The sequence below is a fragment of the Semicossyphus pulcher genome, unplaced genomic scaffold, assembly GCF_022749685.1.
Source record: "Semicossyphus pulcher isolate SPU_LCO1_2020_fin unplaced genomic scaffold, fSemPul1.0.p SCAF_9, whole genome shotgun sequence".
NCBI lineage: Eukaryota > Metazoa > Chordata > Actinopteri > Labriformes > Labridae > Semicossyphus > Semicossyphus pulcher.
Window position 1 is genome coordinate 10,014,515 of NW_027211770.1, and position 18,700 is coordinate 10,033,214.

The following is an 18,700-nucleotide window of genomic DNA, read 5'->3' on the forward strand; positions in this document are numbered from 1 at the left end:
ATGTATGCTGAGAAAGTTGTGACAGAGGGGAAGATGGGTGAGTGCACGTGTTAAGTACACTGTTGTTCTTGCTCCCTTTCTCCCCACCCCTCCTCCTTACTCCTTCACACACACACACACACACACACACACCCCACACGCACATGCACAGTTTGAAGTGCCGCTCATGAGGCCTGTTTTTCTGTATTTAGGACCAGACATCAGTCCACTTGACAAGTTAAACATTAACCGGTTTGTTTAAAGCTCGCTCTGTTTCTCTCTCTTCTCTGGATTTATTTTTCAGCTTGAAAACATAACTTTGATTGTCTCTCTTAGTTCAATAGTATGAAGTCCTGGCACAAATAGAGATGTGATTGTGTTGTTTAGTGAACACACGCCCATCATTTAAAGGGCAACCAAAGAACCCACACCTGCCCTGTTACTTTGCATCAACATTAATGCAGTATAAATGGAAGTGTTGGCCAAATAACATCCAGCTTTATGGCTCCTATAATGAGTTTATTGCTCATTACATGATGGTGTTTTATAGGAGAAGATAAGATAAGATACTTGCTGTGTTTACACTTGCTGGAAACCTGCTGTCGGTGTGAGCAGGGAAACTCTGTGTCATGTGTGTGTTTAAAGCCCATTTCTACCTTTTCTACTTCTTACAACTTTAGTACAGACAATTAATTTACATTAATTGTGTTTGTTCCCAATATCCCCGCTAAATAATGTTATAAGTACCTACCTTAAATTGCTAAGTGCTCGTACAATGAAGCCAGTCGTCTCCTAGGAAGTGTAGTCTTTAGTTAAACCTGTTCATCCTCTCCAAATCTTCTGCTCCTCCAAACAACAAGTCTTTTTGGCTGTTGTCCTTGTTTTCTTTCTGTCTGTGTCTGAACAGAGCGGGACCTTTGGTTTTACAGAGCTGCTGCCCTACTGAAGGGAGTCCACCCAGATGCACTGAATCAGGCTGCGTCTGTAATTATAGGAACAGTCAAGCTAAGGAGTGGCACAAATGTTCTAACTTAAGCAGTTACAAGGGGTGGGAAATCTTCTGTTTCACAAACAAACTGTTTACTTTAATCCTGAGAGGTACACCAACAAGTAGCACTCCTGTCACACAAGGTGTTTGCTAATACAGGTAATATTTACTGCACTCTATGATCATGTTTATTTTAACTTTTCTGCTTTGACAACTACTACTGGTGTGACTCACAGCTTTTACTGTGACTTCATCTCTGTGCGTGTGAAGTCTCCTCCCTCTCCTGCTTTCTTTGCTTCATCTGGGTCTCACCCCACCTCGGTTCACTTCAGTCTACTCAGGAAGGGGATGTGCTTCAGTTTTCATTCTGACACCCCTTTAAACCCCCTTTTCCTATTTAAACTGGAGTGAAAATGTTGAACTAAGCTCAGTCCTGTTTTTGAAAGAAAAGACACAAAAACGTGACCCTCCTGTTTTGACAGTAGATTGTGTAATCGGTTTCCTGAAGTCCAAATGTCAGTGTCTCAAGCAACAAGAATATTACATTAGAGGTTCACAATGCAGTCAGCTAGTAGGCTAAAACATAGACTTAAGCCCAAACCATAAGTGGTTAAAGCAATAAAATAAAAAACAACGACTGAGCGTGCATGTCAGTCCATCTCCATGTCAATAGAGCAAACTCTATCTGCTGATGAATAGTGTGTGATGCTCTGGGAAAACTGGTAAAAAGGCCTTGAGTTTGGATTGTTTCGTCAAATAAAGGATGTCAATCAGGAGAGACCAGTAAATGAAGTAAGGAAGAACATTTACAGTGATGATGGTCAGAAGTCTTTGGCGCTTGGACTCTATGGGGAGATATGGTGATGGAAGGGTGTTGGCCCTGAGCGGCCACGAGTTATATAACCCCCGATGGAGTCCGAACACCGGTGGTGGAGGTGTTGGCTGATGATGTCATCTGAGGCTGATTAGACGATGAGCTGATGATGAAGACTGGGCAGTGATGGGGAGGTGGAGGGTCGCATGTAAGGACGGCTTGAATGAACTGGAGGCAGAGAAAAGTCATATTTATAAAGACAGCAACAATATGATGAGGCTAACGTTGAGGGTGTGCTGCCGTGCTATTGGACAGATGTGACCAGGTGATGAGAACAGCTGATGACTGCAGGTAAATAAGAGTGAGCATGTGTGAGAGGAGTGTGAGCAGAATTAACTTATATAACACTCTCAGAATCCAGAGGGTTTGCTGTAAGAGCCGTTACCTGTCAAGAAGGTACAGGGTAACCTCTGCATCGCTCTTCTGCCCCTTACACTCCCACTCATCTGATCCCTCTTTTTATTCAGGGCTCTCTTTGTAGCTTTTTTCTCTTTCTGGTAAGGGCGTGAACAGCCACACATCTCATGTGCTCGACAGCGACTCTTTCCAACCAACAGCTGGGTGCTGAAGTGGAGGTTTGTAACGTGTGCAGACTTGAGGGTTTCCCACAGAACGAGTCATGACTCAGTAAATCTTTTCCATCGTGCTGTTTGTGGCAGGTTAACTGATTCATGGATGAGGGTAGACATAACCCAAAATAAAACACACGTACGGATAGTATGTCTGTGTGGATTTGTCACGTACGAGATGAATCATTCCTACCTCTCATGCCAGCCTTGTTTACAGCAGCAGGAAAAGTATTTTCAGTCACACTGTGCGTATATGCCCTAAATGTGGACTGTGTTGTGGAATAATACTGATTTAAAACAACAGTGATACTTTTTACTCCTGTTATTCATTGGAAATGTATCTTTTCATTGAACAGAAATTAAGATTTAGTATGTTTGTAGATGCAAGCTCAAAGAAAGTCTCTGATGTAATTGCCAGGATTACAAAAACAGGGTTTAGATAACTTCTAGTAGACGTAATAGATCACATACACTCACCGGTTCCACCACATCCCAAGGGAGCTCTATTGGATTAAGATCTGGTGACTGTGGAGGCCATCTGAGTACAGTGAACTCATTGTCATGTTCAAGAAACCAGTTTGAGATGATTTGAGCTTTGTGACATGGCACGTTATGCTGCTGGAAGTAGCCATCAGAAGATGGGGACACTGGTCAGCAACAATACTCATGTAGGCTGCAGCATTTAAACGATGCTGAAGTGATACTCAGGGGCCCAAAGTGTGCCAAGAAAATATCCCCCACACCGACTGACTGACCGACTGACTGATTGACTGAGTGAGTGAGTGACGGTACTTTCAGAGCCAAATTAAGTAAATAAAACAGCCCGGGCCTGGAAAACACTTCAAAATAAAAGCAGTGTGTTCAACCGAGGGGAGTCAGAATTCCAGATCGGGATTTTACTTTGAAAAAGCATACCGGAAGTGTTGACTTACTTTACTCTCATATGTTGTGTTTGAAATGCCATACTACACTAGCAGTACGTACTGATTTGGCCACAATGTAGTATGTAGCATGCAGTTTGCAAAAAAAGCAAAATGTGCAGTGTGCCAAAAATACCCGGATGTCGTACTGATTCAGAGAAAATCTCCAGTGTGCATTGGACCAGTCTACCTCGCCTACTGTATCCCACAATGCAAAGCGCTGGAATGTCACAGCGGCAGTTGAAATGACGGACAGCAGCAGCATTCCAGCAGAAGGGGGCGCTATAGCTAAAGAAGCGGCAGTTACTGTTTACTTCCACCTGCAAAATGAATTTGAAAAGCTGCTCCATACTACATACTACCGCCGAACGCAGTATGCAGTATATAGCATGCAGTGTATAGTAGGGCATTTTGAACACAGCCATAGACTGTATTAGCGTTGTTTACTCTCCATGCCTGTGCCTTCTACTACAGGTAGAGATGTTGATATTGCTGTCAGTGGTCAATAGGACTCATCACAATTCATTTTCACTGTGTATTTTGACCGTGAACCGCATGCGGCTCCTGGTTAAAATAGGCGATACGCGCGTGTCACGCCAGCATTGTGAAGACTCTCATGTGTTTTCATGCATCTCAGATGAAAATGAACACGTCCCGCAGCCGTCCGAACACCACGCTTCCAGTGCTGCCCACAAAAGGGCACATTGACCTGATGCGGTCAGCCACATACTAGGTTGTGACTTGGTCTAGCTTGATGAATCACTGAACAAAAACAGTTGTCTGATACATCAGTGAAGCATGTTGGAAGTAATATATCATACCTTATTAGTAATATTGTCTTAAAATACATAGGGGGTTAATGTTAGTAACATCTGATCCAGAATTTAACATTCATCAGAATACAAAGCAATACAATACAAACAGCAGATGTTGGTCAGTGCTTGAATAGCAGGTGTTTGACAGTTCTCTTTCGTAGGTGAAATTACACATATGAACAATTAACTGTAGTACAACAACTACTAACTATTTTGGCATACTCGTCAGCACCTAATGCCAGTGATTCCTGAAGAGCCACACACAGACACGCACACACAGCAGAAGGTCTCAGGTAGAAGTGGACACAATAGAGCTCTTGTCCTGTCCTGCTATGTGATTGAGAAGAGCGCTGTGTGTGGGGGAAGTAAGCAGGGAAGAAAGAAGGAGATTTGGAAATGACAGTGGTGTGCAGCCCTTGTGCTTGTGCTGGAGTCGAGGTGTGTAGGAAACGTTGGGGTATTTCCTGGGAAGCAGAACCTGAGAGAGTTACTCCACAAGCCTGGAATGTCCCTTTGATAAAATGTCTACACTATGATCACATTCGACTTTTTGTTTCCCACTTTTTCATTCTTCAGCCTGAATTTTCTTTGTCTCTTTGACCTTTGTGTCCCCATTTATTAAAACCAATTTCACATCCCAAGGAACAAAACCACCATTATCATGATGAATGGACACTTGTAGGGAAAGCCTGAGTACGGGAGGAGGAAGAGACGACAGGTAGGTAAGGAGAGGAGGGGAGACCATAGGCACAAAGAGAGGAAGGAGAGAGATCGCCTCCTCAGATGGGCTCTTTAGTATGCTCAGTAAAAATTGGAAATGCCTCCTCACTAGTAACATTTACATTTGGTGGACGTTGTGTTATTTTATTTTTATAGAATTGTTTTTTATTGTAATTTTTCCTCGATGTTTTCACAGAGATGAGGAGGACAGAGATTGAGAGAGAGCAGGGAAAGCGTGCGGGGTAGGGACAGAGGCAGGAAGGAAATGAGGCATGTCGAATGTTTTCTCTGATCTGATAGGAAACTCATATACTTACAGTATCTCCAGTTGTTTCCTGGCACATTGATGGAAGCTTTTACTTTTACAATCCTTACTTTCTTGTGCAATGAAATAGAATGTAACAGAAAATCCTCTTAGTAATAGTTAACTGAACAGAAACAGGCTCCAAACAGTCAATATTGATGTACTCGATTTATGGATTCTTAACTTATTTAGGGCTTCTTACTCCCAAAGCAACTGTCAACAGACTCGTATTCACTGGTTGGATATTAAATAGAAACAAGTGGCACAACTAGTTGTGCCGGTGGAGCGAAAGTAATAATTAGGATAATCACAAATAAGGATTTATGTGAAACTTGTTACACTGTTGGCCAGGACTCCTTTTACAAGAGATTTTGTATCTCAGTGGGAGTATTCCTGGTAAAATAAAGGTAATCAGTTATTGCTTATTACTTTTGACTCTTGAACTGTCATAGTATAAAACAATATCACACTGGTGGTTGTGCTGTTGTATTGAGTATTAGCACTCTGAGTATCACTGAGGCTTTAGCCTTGTGTCTCTAGCAAATTGCAGCCGTGCTGATATTCAGTACAACTGAACTCATTGACATTGGTTATATTTTATATTTCATAGCTTTAAACACACAGGTGTAATTAACTACATAGTGATGGCTACTTTTACCAGGCCCAGGGCTGTACCATTGTGCACACATGTTCATTGTCTTGGCTTAAATGTGGTGCAGCCATCATCAAGGATGAAAGTAACACTGGCTTTTCTTGCTATAAAAAAGTCAATCAGTGCTGTAGAAAATGCCTGTAAGAACAACTTTCTACCCCCGATAAAGAAGAAAATTATGCATTTTATTGGCACTTCAAAGGTGTAATTAAAACACATGATTCATGATGTCTTAATGTGATTTAGCTGTCTGGGTTTCAGGGTCCTGGTATTGGCATGGTGGTTTTTAACTTTATGTATTTGTATAGCACCTTTAAAAACAAGAGTTTACAAAGTGCTAACGAAGCAAAGCAAAGAAGGAAACCATAAATCATAAAACCAGAAAATCACAAAAAAAAGTGAAGCACAAAACCAGCAGATCACAAAACAAGCAAAGCACAAAACCCAACAACAGGAGAACCCACACCACATGGCCAGGCACGAGACCAAGGGGACAGAGCAGGAAGAAGTAGAAACAATAAATAGAAATAAAATAAACAAGATAAAAAAAAGAGGAAATGAAGCAAACAAAAAATATTTTTAAAAAGCTGTAAAAGCAATAAAATAGATCAATAAAAACCAGCAAGGGCAATACAACAATAAAAGACCTAAAAGCAAGAGATGCAATAAAAAGAAATAAAGGCAATAAAAGCAATGTAAGAGAAAAAAGCAATAAAATAGCTAAAAACAATACAAGCAATAATAGTAAATAAAAAGTAAAATAAAAATGATTAAGATCAATAAAAGCCATTAAGAAGACGACGTCACATAAAAGCAAGTCTATAAAAGTGAGTTTTCAGAAGAGATTTAAAGGATGCCACTGATTTTGCGAGCCTTAAATCTTCAGGCTGGTTTCACAGTCTCACTGCTGTGGCCTAATGACATACTTGAATATGACAAAACCATTGTTAATTTTATGAGTTACATCTGTCTTTTTCCTAATATGACAAGCCATAATGTAAATATTGTTGCACCTGTTTGGACAACTTACACTTGAATCATTATTATAAGTGCTTTGACCATGTTGGCATCATGTTTATCTCAGCACAGCCTCATCCAACTTCAACCTAAACACAAGACAAAATCAGCCACAGAAAACTGACAGACACCTGTGTGGGTGTCAAATTCATATATTTGTAAGTAACAGTGGCAGGATTGAACTTTGGGATCTAACTTACTGTGTGTGCCAAGAGGTGTAATCCTGACCTCCTGTTTTTGTCTGCACTGTTTATGATGATGATAATGATGATGATGACGACCGTGGGTTTGTGCTCATGGTAGATGTTGAGAAGTGAAATAAGCTGAGCTGTTTAATGATGAGGGCATGGCAGGCTGACTGTTCACACAGAAGAAGGTTTTATTGGTGTTCAGTTATTTTTGCACTCTTTCTCACCTCTTCTCCTCCACATTAGTTAAAACAGTGAAAAAAAAAGTGTCATGACAGTGAGGCGACATGCTCAGCACCAGGATCCAGAAAACATGTGGATGGATTCATTAATAATTACACCTGTGCTTTCATCCCATTGTAACTCTGCAGTGAATAAATGTGTATAAACTCGAAGCTGTGGGTCAAATTGACAGAGCAGAGAGGGACACACGCTGAGAACAACACCCGCGTGCAGGTGCACACACACATACACACACTTTACGGGCACGCTGCACAGACATGGCACCGTATCTTAGTTTAAAAGTTTGTTCTTCTTTGTGGATAAATGCTAGACTTTAGACTATTGATCTGATCAGTGTCATTTGTACTTTTCGGTCTGTGCCAGGAAAGTGCTGCATGCCCCTTCGCATCAGGACAGAGAGCTGGAAGCCGCCATTTTGCTGATGTTTGTTGCAGGGAGGCTTAAGAGGACATAGGGACTAAAATAAACGAGCACTGTGGTCATCTGCATTGTGTTATTTTATAATATAGATATATAATAATATGTGTACGAATGATCGGTTCACAGTGGCAATACTAACATTTTGGCTTCTCTCCAGCCCGCTGCGTGTTGGTATGTTATGTAATGTTAAAGGCCTGAGTGTTGCTGTCACATGTATGGACACTCATCCATGTGTGTGTGTGTGTGTGTGTGTGTTTGTGTGTCTGCAGGGAGCAGGGGGATCTCTCTGACCTGCGTGTTAACCCCCTGTCGTGTCATTGGGGTGTGTGTGGTGCTGATGACCTTAGGAGCCATTGGAGCAGCCGTCTGGGCCGTAGGTCAGACCGCATGCTTTCACACATACACATAAAGACACAAACATATGATGGACACAGTTTGTTGCTTTTGATTTAAAAACATTTATATTTTCTTGTTCTCACGATCAAACACATGGTCAAACGTAGTTCATTAGTTTCTGTGATTCTCTGCATTGACTTAACAAATGTTTTGCCTTCTTTAGTTACGTATTGCACAATGGAGGAAGACACAGGACTGTATGATAGTGAGTATTTAGATGGTGATATTTTCATATAGTTTCCGATGTGCTGATGTGAAGTCTAATTTTTCAGATCATAGAATGCATCAAACAATGCTTTGTGTTATTAGAAATGGTGTCATCACTTAGTTTGTCCAGCTGAGTGCACTCAGACGCCCTAGGTTACGTTACTCTCAGCACTGTCTGCAGTCACATGTAGCAGAACATCAAAGCTCAGCCGGCAGGCAAGGTGAAAATTGGTTGAAAAAGTATAATGTTAAATAATCTTAGATTATATTACTTATTTAAAAAGCAGCCTTCTGAGTAACTTTGCATGATTGTATTGGTGCACGATGGATGCACAATTATAAAATAAAAGTTCTATTTTCATTCCTTTATTGGCTAATTGGTAATATCAGTAATTGTAAATGTTTTTCCACCTTATAATTGGTATCCATCTCAAAAATCCCATTTTGCTGCAGTCTTAAAGACATTAATGCGACCTGAATTACCGGTACATATTTTTAACCAACATCATGGTGATTCTGTATTTTTGGTTCCTGTTTTTTGTTTGCAAAATCAAACAAAGAAATTGTTATTTAATGCCTTGCAGAACAAGAATATAATCAGGTCCTGGCCTAATAAGAAAACAATGACTGTATATATAGATGGACGACGCGTCTCCATCTGCTCTCGTACAAAATTGATGCCAAAATAGCCCCTGTGATAGGCGCTGCCATCTTGCCATGGTGATGTCATTTGGAGCCAGAGCCAGAGATTGGCAGGTGGAGCCGCTGTAGCCACTTCCGCTAACCAAAACACACACTTAACTTACCAAAAAAAACATCAAAGATCCCGCACGCCAGTGTGTTTAACAGCATAACAGCTTCTTTGTGTTGGTCTGAGGTTCACAGTTATGCAAACTTCAATGACTGTAGTGATTGTTTTAGTTACGTCTCCTCTCACCGTTCCTCCTCTACTCTGCTAATCCAGAACAGATCAGCTGCAGGAGCCGTATTTGTCCACAGAGCTGTCAATCATTATTTTTACAGCGTCAAATAACAAATTAAAAATAAACTTGTCAGAAAAATTAACACTTGGACGTAAATCAGCATGATAAGAACTAACTATAATGACAGAAACCATGTTTGAGAAAAATGTATTTGACGTGTATTTTGATTTTATAGTTTGACTCACTTGGCTTTATGACCTATACTGCAGCCAGTCAGCAGGGGGCGATAGAGATGATTTGGCTTCACTTTTAGGGAGCTGTCATGTTGACCATCTTTTTATACAGTCTATGTAAAAATATTTTGATGATCATTGCACTCACAGCAGTTCCTATAAATACAGGTAACTTGTAGGACTGTGTTTTTTGAACCAAACTTGTTTTAAACCAATCCCATATCATTCCCTGCAGTCCAGGTAAATTCTGCAGACCAGCGCCTCAGAGTCTTTGACTCCGCCCAGAGGAGGTGGCGTCAGGTGTGTTCCTCCTCAGCAGATGAGCTGCTAGCTAGCATCAGCTGTGAAGAAGTGGGCTTTGTCAGGTTAGTACCCTTACATAGGTATAAATGTACTACAGGGTTACACTGGCCTAACATGTGTGTTTGTTTTAGTGTGGTGAATTACTCGGTCACGTTGGTGCCGGAGGCCAGTGGAGACGGCAGTGACTTCTTCTGTGTCAGAGAGAAAGAGCTCAGCTACGGCAAGAAAATCAAGGACTCATTGTTCCCATGGTAACAAAAACCTGTCTGTTTGAACCTCTACCTGTCTCACTGTTGTCTCTGTTGCACTCCCTGCCTTTTCTTTCACTTGTTTTCTCTGTTAACACAGAGAGAGCTGAAGAGTAACTCTGTGTGTGTTTGTTTCAGTGACTGTGAGAGCAGGGAGGTCCTCACTCTGTTGTGCCAAGGTAAGACGTCAGTCTGTCTGACACACTGACACGCTTTACACTCTGATACCCCACACCCACCTCTCATCTTTATCTGTCCTCCCACATATCTTTTTTTCTTCTTCTTCTGCTTCATTCTGTCTGATGTTTTTCTCACTGAGCTTTTTGACGCTCTGGTTTTCTCCTCTTTCACTCACCCCTTCTCTATACTCTGTCTGTTTCTGTTTTCTATGTATGTTTAATTCTCTGCCCTACAGTTTATTCAGACAGTAAACCCCTCTCTCCTCTGTCTTCGGCAGACTGCGGCAGGCGTAGTTTTGCAGCGGATCGTATAGTTAACGGCGTGGATGCCAGGCAGGGCAGCTGGCCGTGGCAGGTGAGCCTGCAGTACGACGGAGTTCATCAGTGTGGAGGGTCCATCATCTCAGACCGCTGGATTGTCTCTGCAGCTCACTGCTTCCCTGAGTAAGTGATCAAGCCTCAGAATTACAGAGAAAATGTTTTTGAAAGCCCATGCTGCACAAATTGGGTCATGTTTTGGAAAGGCAGGGTCAAACGAACTGGCTATACACAAATGCATGATGGCATTTCAAGGTCTTCTTAAGTTTTGTCATTATGTTTGAGTGTAAAATCATATTGTACTTTTTGATTGAGACCATAGTCTGTATACTAGATGGGGACATAGCCACCGTTAAGTCATCCTTTGGTTTGTGGACTACTGTTATGAAGCCTCATGTTTCGTATATTGTTATCCCCAACTTGTTTTTTTTAAGCTAGATGGGACCTTATTTAGAGAAGTTGGTGTACATGCATTTCTAGATCTTTATCCTGATTGACAGGTTGCTGATATAGCAACTAATGAATCACAGGTAGGATCAAAATGTACAGAATGAACACCTTGCTGGATTGCAAAGACTTTAAATTAGCAAATAAGAAAATAAGTCATAAAGAAAATGATTTAACAGCTAAGAACTTTCTTCTTTTGAAACAAAGTGTCTCTTTTCTACATGAGTGTAAAGTATTATCAAAAGAAAAATCTCCTCCTGCTTCCCTTTAACTCGCTACTAACTGTGCAACTTTGGAAAAAGGCTTTTTCAGTGGGAGCTCAAGGGAGCTTATGAACGTCATATGGATTACAGTGATAATCAGTATTAAAGTGATAATCTCGAAGATCTCAGTTTCGATCTATTTGGTGGCACCTTGTGGCGATAAAAGGCAATTGCGGGCGCATATGTCCCAGATAACCAGACGTCCGCGGTTGGCTCCGGTTGTAACTCTTGATTTTCCTCGCTGACAGTCGCTTTCCTTTTTAGACCGTTTGCCTTCATCTGAGCGTCGAGTTTCACTTATTGTTGAAGTTGTATCTGTAGTCATCGATCTTTTCTTTGTTTGTTCAGCCATAGTAGATTACTGTTTACTCACAACACTTGAAGAGACCGGAAAAGCAGCCGCTTAGCTCCGCCTACCCTCTCTGGCAGACCGACCACTGCTGGCTGATGGAAAACGCTTCACTAACTGGGCGCTGCTTGGGATTTTTTCTGGGGAAAGTTGCACCAGACACCCAGTCTGTAATACTGCAAATGCAAAGGCTTTCATCAGTGGGCCGTAGGCTCCACCATTGTGTTACCTCATTCAGCGATAGATGGTGACTTAACAGACATTTATTTACATGAAAATCTTCAATTATTCAATTATTACTTTAAATTGAGACATTTCAAAATCAGGTAAAAAGTCCAGTTTACAGCGAGTTTAACTGAGGTAACATATCAACTGAGAGGTAAGGTCACTTCCCCATACATACAATTGGACTCGCCCTCTGCTGGTGGTATTAAAGAATGCTCTTATCCATTGGTATCACTTCTCATCACCAGGAGGCTTCTTCCACCTCTTATGTACTGTCTATGATTGAGACACATGTATAATCCTGTTACTTACAGTGTATATTGTTATGGTCAGTGTTGAATATACAACATGTTCCTGTGATGAATGAATGATGAATCCAGGACGTCAAATAATCAGATAGCTGTCTGTGTTTATGATAGTGCATCTCTGTATTTTATTCATGTGTCTTTTTAAAACTCATAATAAATCTTGTTTGAATGGATAAAACTGTTATGAGACATTATCACGTCTTCTCTGTACCAGGCGGTATCGCTTCGTTAACCGCTGGCGTGTGCTGCTGGGCTCCATCTATAATAAACCAGGCAACGGTATCATCGCGGAGGTGAAGACCATCGTTTACCACAGCAGCTACCTGCCCTTTGTAGACGCCAACATTGATGACAACAGCAGGGACATCGCTGTCCTGGCACTCGCCCAGCCGCTCACTTTCAGCGGTAGGATAATTATTTCACAAGAAATACACTCATCTACACGCACCTGAGGATTTGATTGCATAATTACAAAGATTAGAGATGAGTAAGAATTGCAAAAAAAGGGAGAGACTCGGAGAGAGTGAATAATTTGGCTAATTTACCTGCTGCAGGTGTCCTGTTTCACAGACTCAAGCCAGCTGGACAAAAGTTCCTCTATTCCACATAATTATATCAGCCCTGAACATGATCACTTCTTTTCCTGGAGTACAAGGACTCTTTAGCCAAATGTCCAGATTTTCATGATGAGAAAGTTACAATAGTTTATGCAAGTCATTTGATTCTTTTGTAACGTTACTGAAATCTGAGGAAGATCGCAAAAAGGTGGACGAGAAAGTGATTTAAAAGGCTGTTTTAGGTTTTAGAGAGATTTTATTTTAGATAGATAAAAAACTCCTCATACAATTTTAACAGTCCAGCAACTAAATAAATCAGCATGTATACAGTAGATATAATCTATTGCTGCATTATCAGTGCTGTCCATGAAAAGAGAAGAAAATGTTGCAGGGAAAGTGTCACAGTTTTGAGGATACAAACAAAAGTGGAGAGGACTCAGACTCAGACTTTGGAGATTTATTTAAACAAAAAGAAAATCAAAGGCAAATACAGCAACAAGGTAATTCCAAACTGGGAACACTGACATGAAGGTTACAGGACAACAGACGACAACTTCGCAGGGAAAGACGACAATCGACCATCAAACTCAAGGGGGAAGACAAAGACTATATACACTGAGGATAATCAGAGACAGGTGAGGCTAATTAACACAGGTGAACATAATGAGGGAAACGGCACAAAGGAAGGAAGTTAAACAAGACATGACATACATGGGGCAAGAAATACAAAATAAAACAGGAAACACTAAAAACCAAACTCTGGACTGACAGGGCTACAAAGTAAAACAGGAAATAATCTAACCAATGAAACACAAATGAAATGTTAACTAAACAAGATTAAATCATGACAAGAATATGGAATAAACTAAATACAAAACTCAACAATAAGAACTCATGAACACAAGAGACAAAGCGGTAAAACAGGAAATTACTAAACTAGAATAACTCATGACAGAAAGGGACATGAACATGGTGTCACGAGGCAGTGATCACATTTTGGAAATGTAAATGTTGCATAATTTAGAAAATGTATTTATGCTGTGTTCCGACAAGGAAGGTTTTAGTGATTTCACATCATTGTTGAGTCATTATTGTTGGTGCATAAAATGTCCTAATGCGGAGGAAGTTCAGACGGTTCAGTGGGTCATGTCTGCCATCTAGTGTTTGGTATTCATTAATCACAACAGCAGCACAAAGTCCACTGTAGTGAAAACAAGGTATAATCTAATGTTGAAGGGCTCCCTGTTTAATATGCTGCCAGTTCTTTTAAAATGCTTATAAAAAAGATAATACGATTGTCATATGATTCAGAAAATATTGGAACTTTTTGCAGCAGAAATTATTTTTTTTCCCCAAGAAATGAATAAATGAGGATGATATGATATTTGTCAGAATCTAATAAAAGCATGTTTGTATAAATCTGGATAACCAGGGCATCTCAGCACTACAGAGCTTAATCAGGACGCCATCAGCAGAAAACTGTAGCCTCTGAGATTGGCATTTACACTTAGCCACATTACAGTTTTAATAATTGCAATTTGTTATGTAGCTCGAATGTATAGCTTTAATCTTTTAGTCATTAGAGTGGGAATTGTAACATTTAAAAATGCACAGAGAAAAATAAAATACAACATATAACAGACATAATTAGGAGTCTAAACAAGAAAGGAGCAAACTAATGATTGGTAAGAATAGTGGTTCCAGTAGGGGTGGGCAATATGGCCTAAAAATTAAATCATGATATTTCACGAAATTTTGCGATAACAATATTCATGACTATATGAAAAAAATTAAACTGAATAATGTTTTGTATGTGATTTCAGGCAGCAGCATTTATTCATGCAAACAAAATAAAGTGCTTTGATAATTTCCCATCTTTTCCAATGAACTAGGGGGGCCTGGGAAATAAATGTGGCCGTAAAAGCCCAAATCTGGTTGCTTCTGGCACATTTTCAAAGGAGAATTTGGCCTTAAATACGTTTGAGCCCACTCTGTGCCCACCCAGTCAGTGTTTGGATCTACATGACAACATAGAAACACTGCTGGAGCTGCTACAACAAGCTTTAAACTGCTGAGACTCTCTACTTACTTATTAAGAGGTTTTTGATCTGCCACTGTAGCAACCTGTCCCTGTATGTGTATCTTTAAATCAGTAAATAGCGAAGCTGCCTGCTTTATTACTCTATATATGGCTATGCTGCAAATTTCAATTAGACGGTAATCTGAAGAGAAATAAAGAAGAAAAGCGAAATGTAGACTTTATTCAAACTAATTTGTTGATATGTTCATTAATGTGTTTTCTGAAGCAGCACGTAATGACGATGGCCGCTCTCTTAGCATTAAAATGCAATTGTTCTTCCCGTCTTCAATTATTTTGCTAATATCTATCACACACTGAAGTCTGCTCTCTGCCAAATATGCTCAATGCGCTCAGCTGAGCGCCCCCGCCTCCCCACACTCACACACTCCGAGCATGCAGGGGGCGGGGCTTACACGGACAGACAGGCATCTCTCATGCTCGTGTTGATTTAAAGCAGAGGGGAGTGTTTCTAACATAAACATGAAAAGCAATACACAACCTGTTAGCCGTAACAACTTCTTTGATATCGTGATATGACACTTTCTTATCATGTAAACAAATTATACCGGTATAATCTGATATGATATGGCACAGCCATAGGTTCCAGGATGTCCCAGTCCCTCTCACTGAAGGCCAGTTAATACCAGGAAACATTCAGACTGACTGAATGCTAACATATAATAAGCTGGAGCTCATTTATCTTCACCGTTACATTAAGTGTTAAACTGCTCAGGCACTTTGTCTTTTACCATTCCTACTGTGTCCCTTTCCTCACACATGTTCCAGTGGAGTCTTGTGTGTGGATGATTGTATGTATGTGTTTGATGTTTAAGTATTATAAAGTCTATATGTTTGCTGTCCGTGTAGAACACATCCAGCCTATTTGCCTGCCAGCGTACGGTCAAAGACTGATCGACGGAGAGATGGGAACAGTGACAGGCTGGGGGAATGTAGGATACTATGGTGAGTTTACTTTTCACTGCTGTAAACACACAGCAGAAAGTTAGATGCTGCTTTGCTAATTAAACTGGTGACAGCCCACCCTCTGTTTGCTTTCCAGTATTTGTTTTTGGAATTGAAATGTTTCACTGTGGAGGATTGAGTCTTTACAAAAACAATCTCAGGACAGAAATCAGTTAAAAGATGAATCCAATGTGATCTATAGTTGTTATTTCTCCTTTGCAGGTCATCAAGCAGACATTCTCCAGGAAGCGAACGTCCCGATCATCAGTGACAACGTGTGTAACGCCCCCGATTACTACGACAATCAGATCACCACCAGCATGTTCTGTGCTGGATATGAGAAAGGAGGCATCGATGCCTGCCAGGTCAGGGTCGGACTGTGTTTATACATTTTGGTGCCTGAATGCTGGTGTGTTTATGGATTCGGTTTTCTAATTAGGGAAATGTTTCCTCGTGTGTGTATCATCTTTTCTGAATCTGATGTGTTTTTTTCTGTGTATAGTCTGCCTTACACGTGTGCCCATTGCACATACTTTTCCTTTTTAGGTGTTATTATATTCTTATGTACTGAATTATTTTCATTCCTGACTGAAAAGGTTAGTTGTAATGTGTGTGTATGTGTGTTTGTGGTTTCAGGGAGACAGCGGCGGTCCGTTTGTGGCAGACGACTGTCTGTCTAAGACCAGTCGGTATCGTCTGCTGGGCGTGGTGAGCTGGGGGACGGGCTGTGCCATGGCAAAGAAACCTGGCGTCTACACCAGAGTGTCCAGATTTCTACCCTGGATATCGACAGCCATGAGGGTGAGGGATCGGCACTACTTATTTTATTATAGTATTAAATGTATAACTGTATTTCTTGTATCTATCTGGAGTGTTAGATGCAAAATTTTAAAAAGCATTGGCTCTGCAAAATGATAACAAAGAGCATAAAGTAAAGTATAATGATAGGTTCAGGACATTTTCTTACGCACATAATATGTACCAATCAAATTAAGGAAACAAAATGTCTGTATTTATTTATGTTTTGTGTCATCATCAAAGATGCAAACAGATAAGACAGAACAGCTAAGACTTGCAAAATTACGTTACAAACGTGATTCATGATTGTGAAGATTTTATTTTCACATACGTACCTGATGTGTTTAACGACACCCTGCTCTCTCTCCTCCAGAACTATCACAACTCACCGGGACTTCACAAAATGGCCCGGACATGATTTCATGCTCTCATCTTTCTACTTTTTCTTGGATGACAATATGTGAAAGACCTTTTCGATGTCATCAGGGACTGTTTGACAGAGGACTGAAACACGGTGATGTTCTCCTCATGTCATGGATTCTCTTATCTTAAACCTTTTTAGTGAGGATTTAACCGCTTCTTGAATCTTCCCACATTGTGAAACGTCTACCGTAGCTGCTATTACATACCCTGTATCTTTACTTAGACAGAGCTCTCTAAGAAACGTTGAGTTATTAATGTTGACTTTGTTATTAAGAAGTTGAATATTGATTAAAGGACAAAGTGATATAATGTTAAAATTTCAGATGCCAGTTTTGTAAGATATGAGATGATTGTTCTCAGCTGCTGCGAGGTCACAAAAGACAAGTTAAAAATAAGCATTTTAACTTATGAGCTAAACAGCTTTAAGACTATTCAAAGTGAGCTTCTTTAGCACTCTACACGTAATTACAATAATTACAGGGCTTTTTGCAGCAAGTGTTTTATTATGAAGATCCCTGAAGATCTTTTGTAAGCTCAGCTCTTTGTACTCTTCGGGGGGAATTCACTAAGACTGAATTGCGGCCGCTGATTGCACCATCATTTGCACCCGGTATCTGCCCCGTCGCAAGGACTGATTCACAAAACAAATTGCTCTGATGATATTGAAGCGCAAACACGCCTGTAAAGATCCGTGCAGTTTGCTCTTGTTTTGTGTCTAATTGTGGAGAGCAGCTGTCTGCGCTCTCAGGCATCAGCGCACACTGATGGATCTCAACTCCATCCACAGATCGATGATGAGCAGGGAGAGGAGGGGGCAGCTTTTTTAACAGTTTATTGTCAAGTCCAGACTCGACAGGTGTTTATTAGGTTAACTGTCTGTAACACAGCTTTATTTCTTTCAACAAGCGCGCAACAGCAGCTCGTCCAGATAATAATCCCCATCCCGACCGCCTGCCCGTGTGCCGGGGGTGAGTCTCGCACAGCCCCAGACTGATTGGTCTTCTGATTATAATAATAATATATTATTAACAGAATGTTTTTACAGACAAATACATTTTTTGATCTCACAAAAGGTTCAATTCATGATCAGTGTAAACTCAGAGCGCGACAGCCCTTATGATACTGCGCCACAGTTACCACCAGCTCTCTGCAGATGGCAATATTTTCACTCTAACTGCGCGGTGCTGTTAGCGATGATGTTTATGAATTAGGTGCTTTTTTCCACAAGGATTATTTGCATAGAAAGGGGCTAAATTTGCCCCGAATGTTTCATAATGACTCATTTAAATATCCACAAAGGGCACCGATGCATAGAGACGCTGTGTGCTCTACAGCACAGTTTGGGGTGCATTCAACCCTCTGCGTGTGCTTGGAGACTGAGGCCGAGCCTGTTTGTGTCATTTGCACAGGTTTTGCGGACGCAAAAGCCGCGCAATCCTTTAGTGAATTCCTGCCTTAAAGTACTTTTACATTGTGCAAAAAAGGAGCAGGCAAACACACACAGAGCTGGATATCTGAAAGTTTAGTAATTTATGAGTAATGCTGAGTAAAACCAAAAACGTCCCTGGTGAGCTTTATTTTGTGAAATGACTGCAAACACTAAATATCTCATTGATATGCAGCAGTTGGTGATAATTAATAATTCATACAAGATCTGTCTTTGTGAAAGTATCACATTAACAGGTCAGAATTTTACTCGATTTCAATCATGTTGAAATCAGCATTTTGTTGTTGTCTTGTAAATATTTGTCAGTGTGTAGATGTTTATTTGAGACATGTCACAGATGTCGT

The 18,700-nt window shown here is 40.6% G+C and overlaps 1 protein-coding gene across 1 annotated transcript; it reads left to right on the top strand.

Annotated features, from left to right (window-relative positions):
- Nucleotides 1–17,439, top strand: hpn (hepsin). Its single transcript, XM_069656545.1, has 12 exons — nt 1–37; nt 7,959–8,066; nt 8,249–8,290; nt 9,684–9,813; nt 9,883–10,002; nt 10,138–10,178; nt 10,457–10,622; nt 12,303–12,493; nt 15,593–15,688; nt 15,911–16,053; nt 16,325–16,489; nt 16,860–17,439. Exons 1-12 carry the CDS (start codon nt 1–3, stop codon nt 16,902–16,904), a joined length of 1,284 nt encoding a protein of 427 aa, XP_069512646.1. The 3' UTR covers nt 16,905–17,439.
- Nucleotides 17,440–18,700: the final 1,261 nt, after the last annotated feature.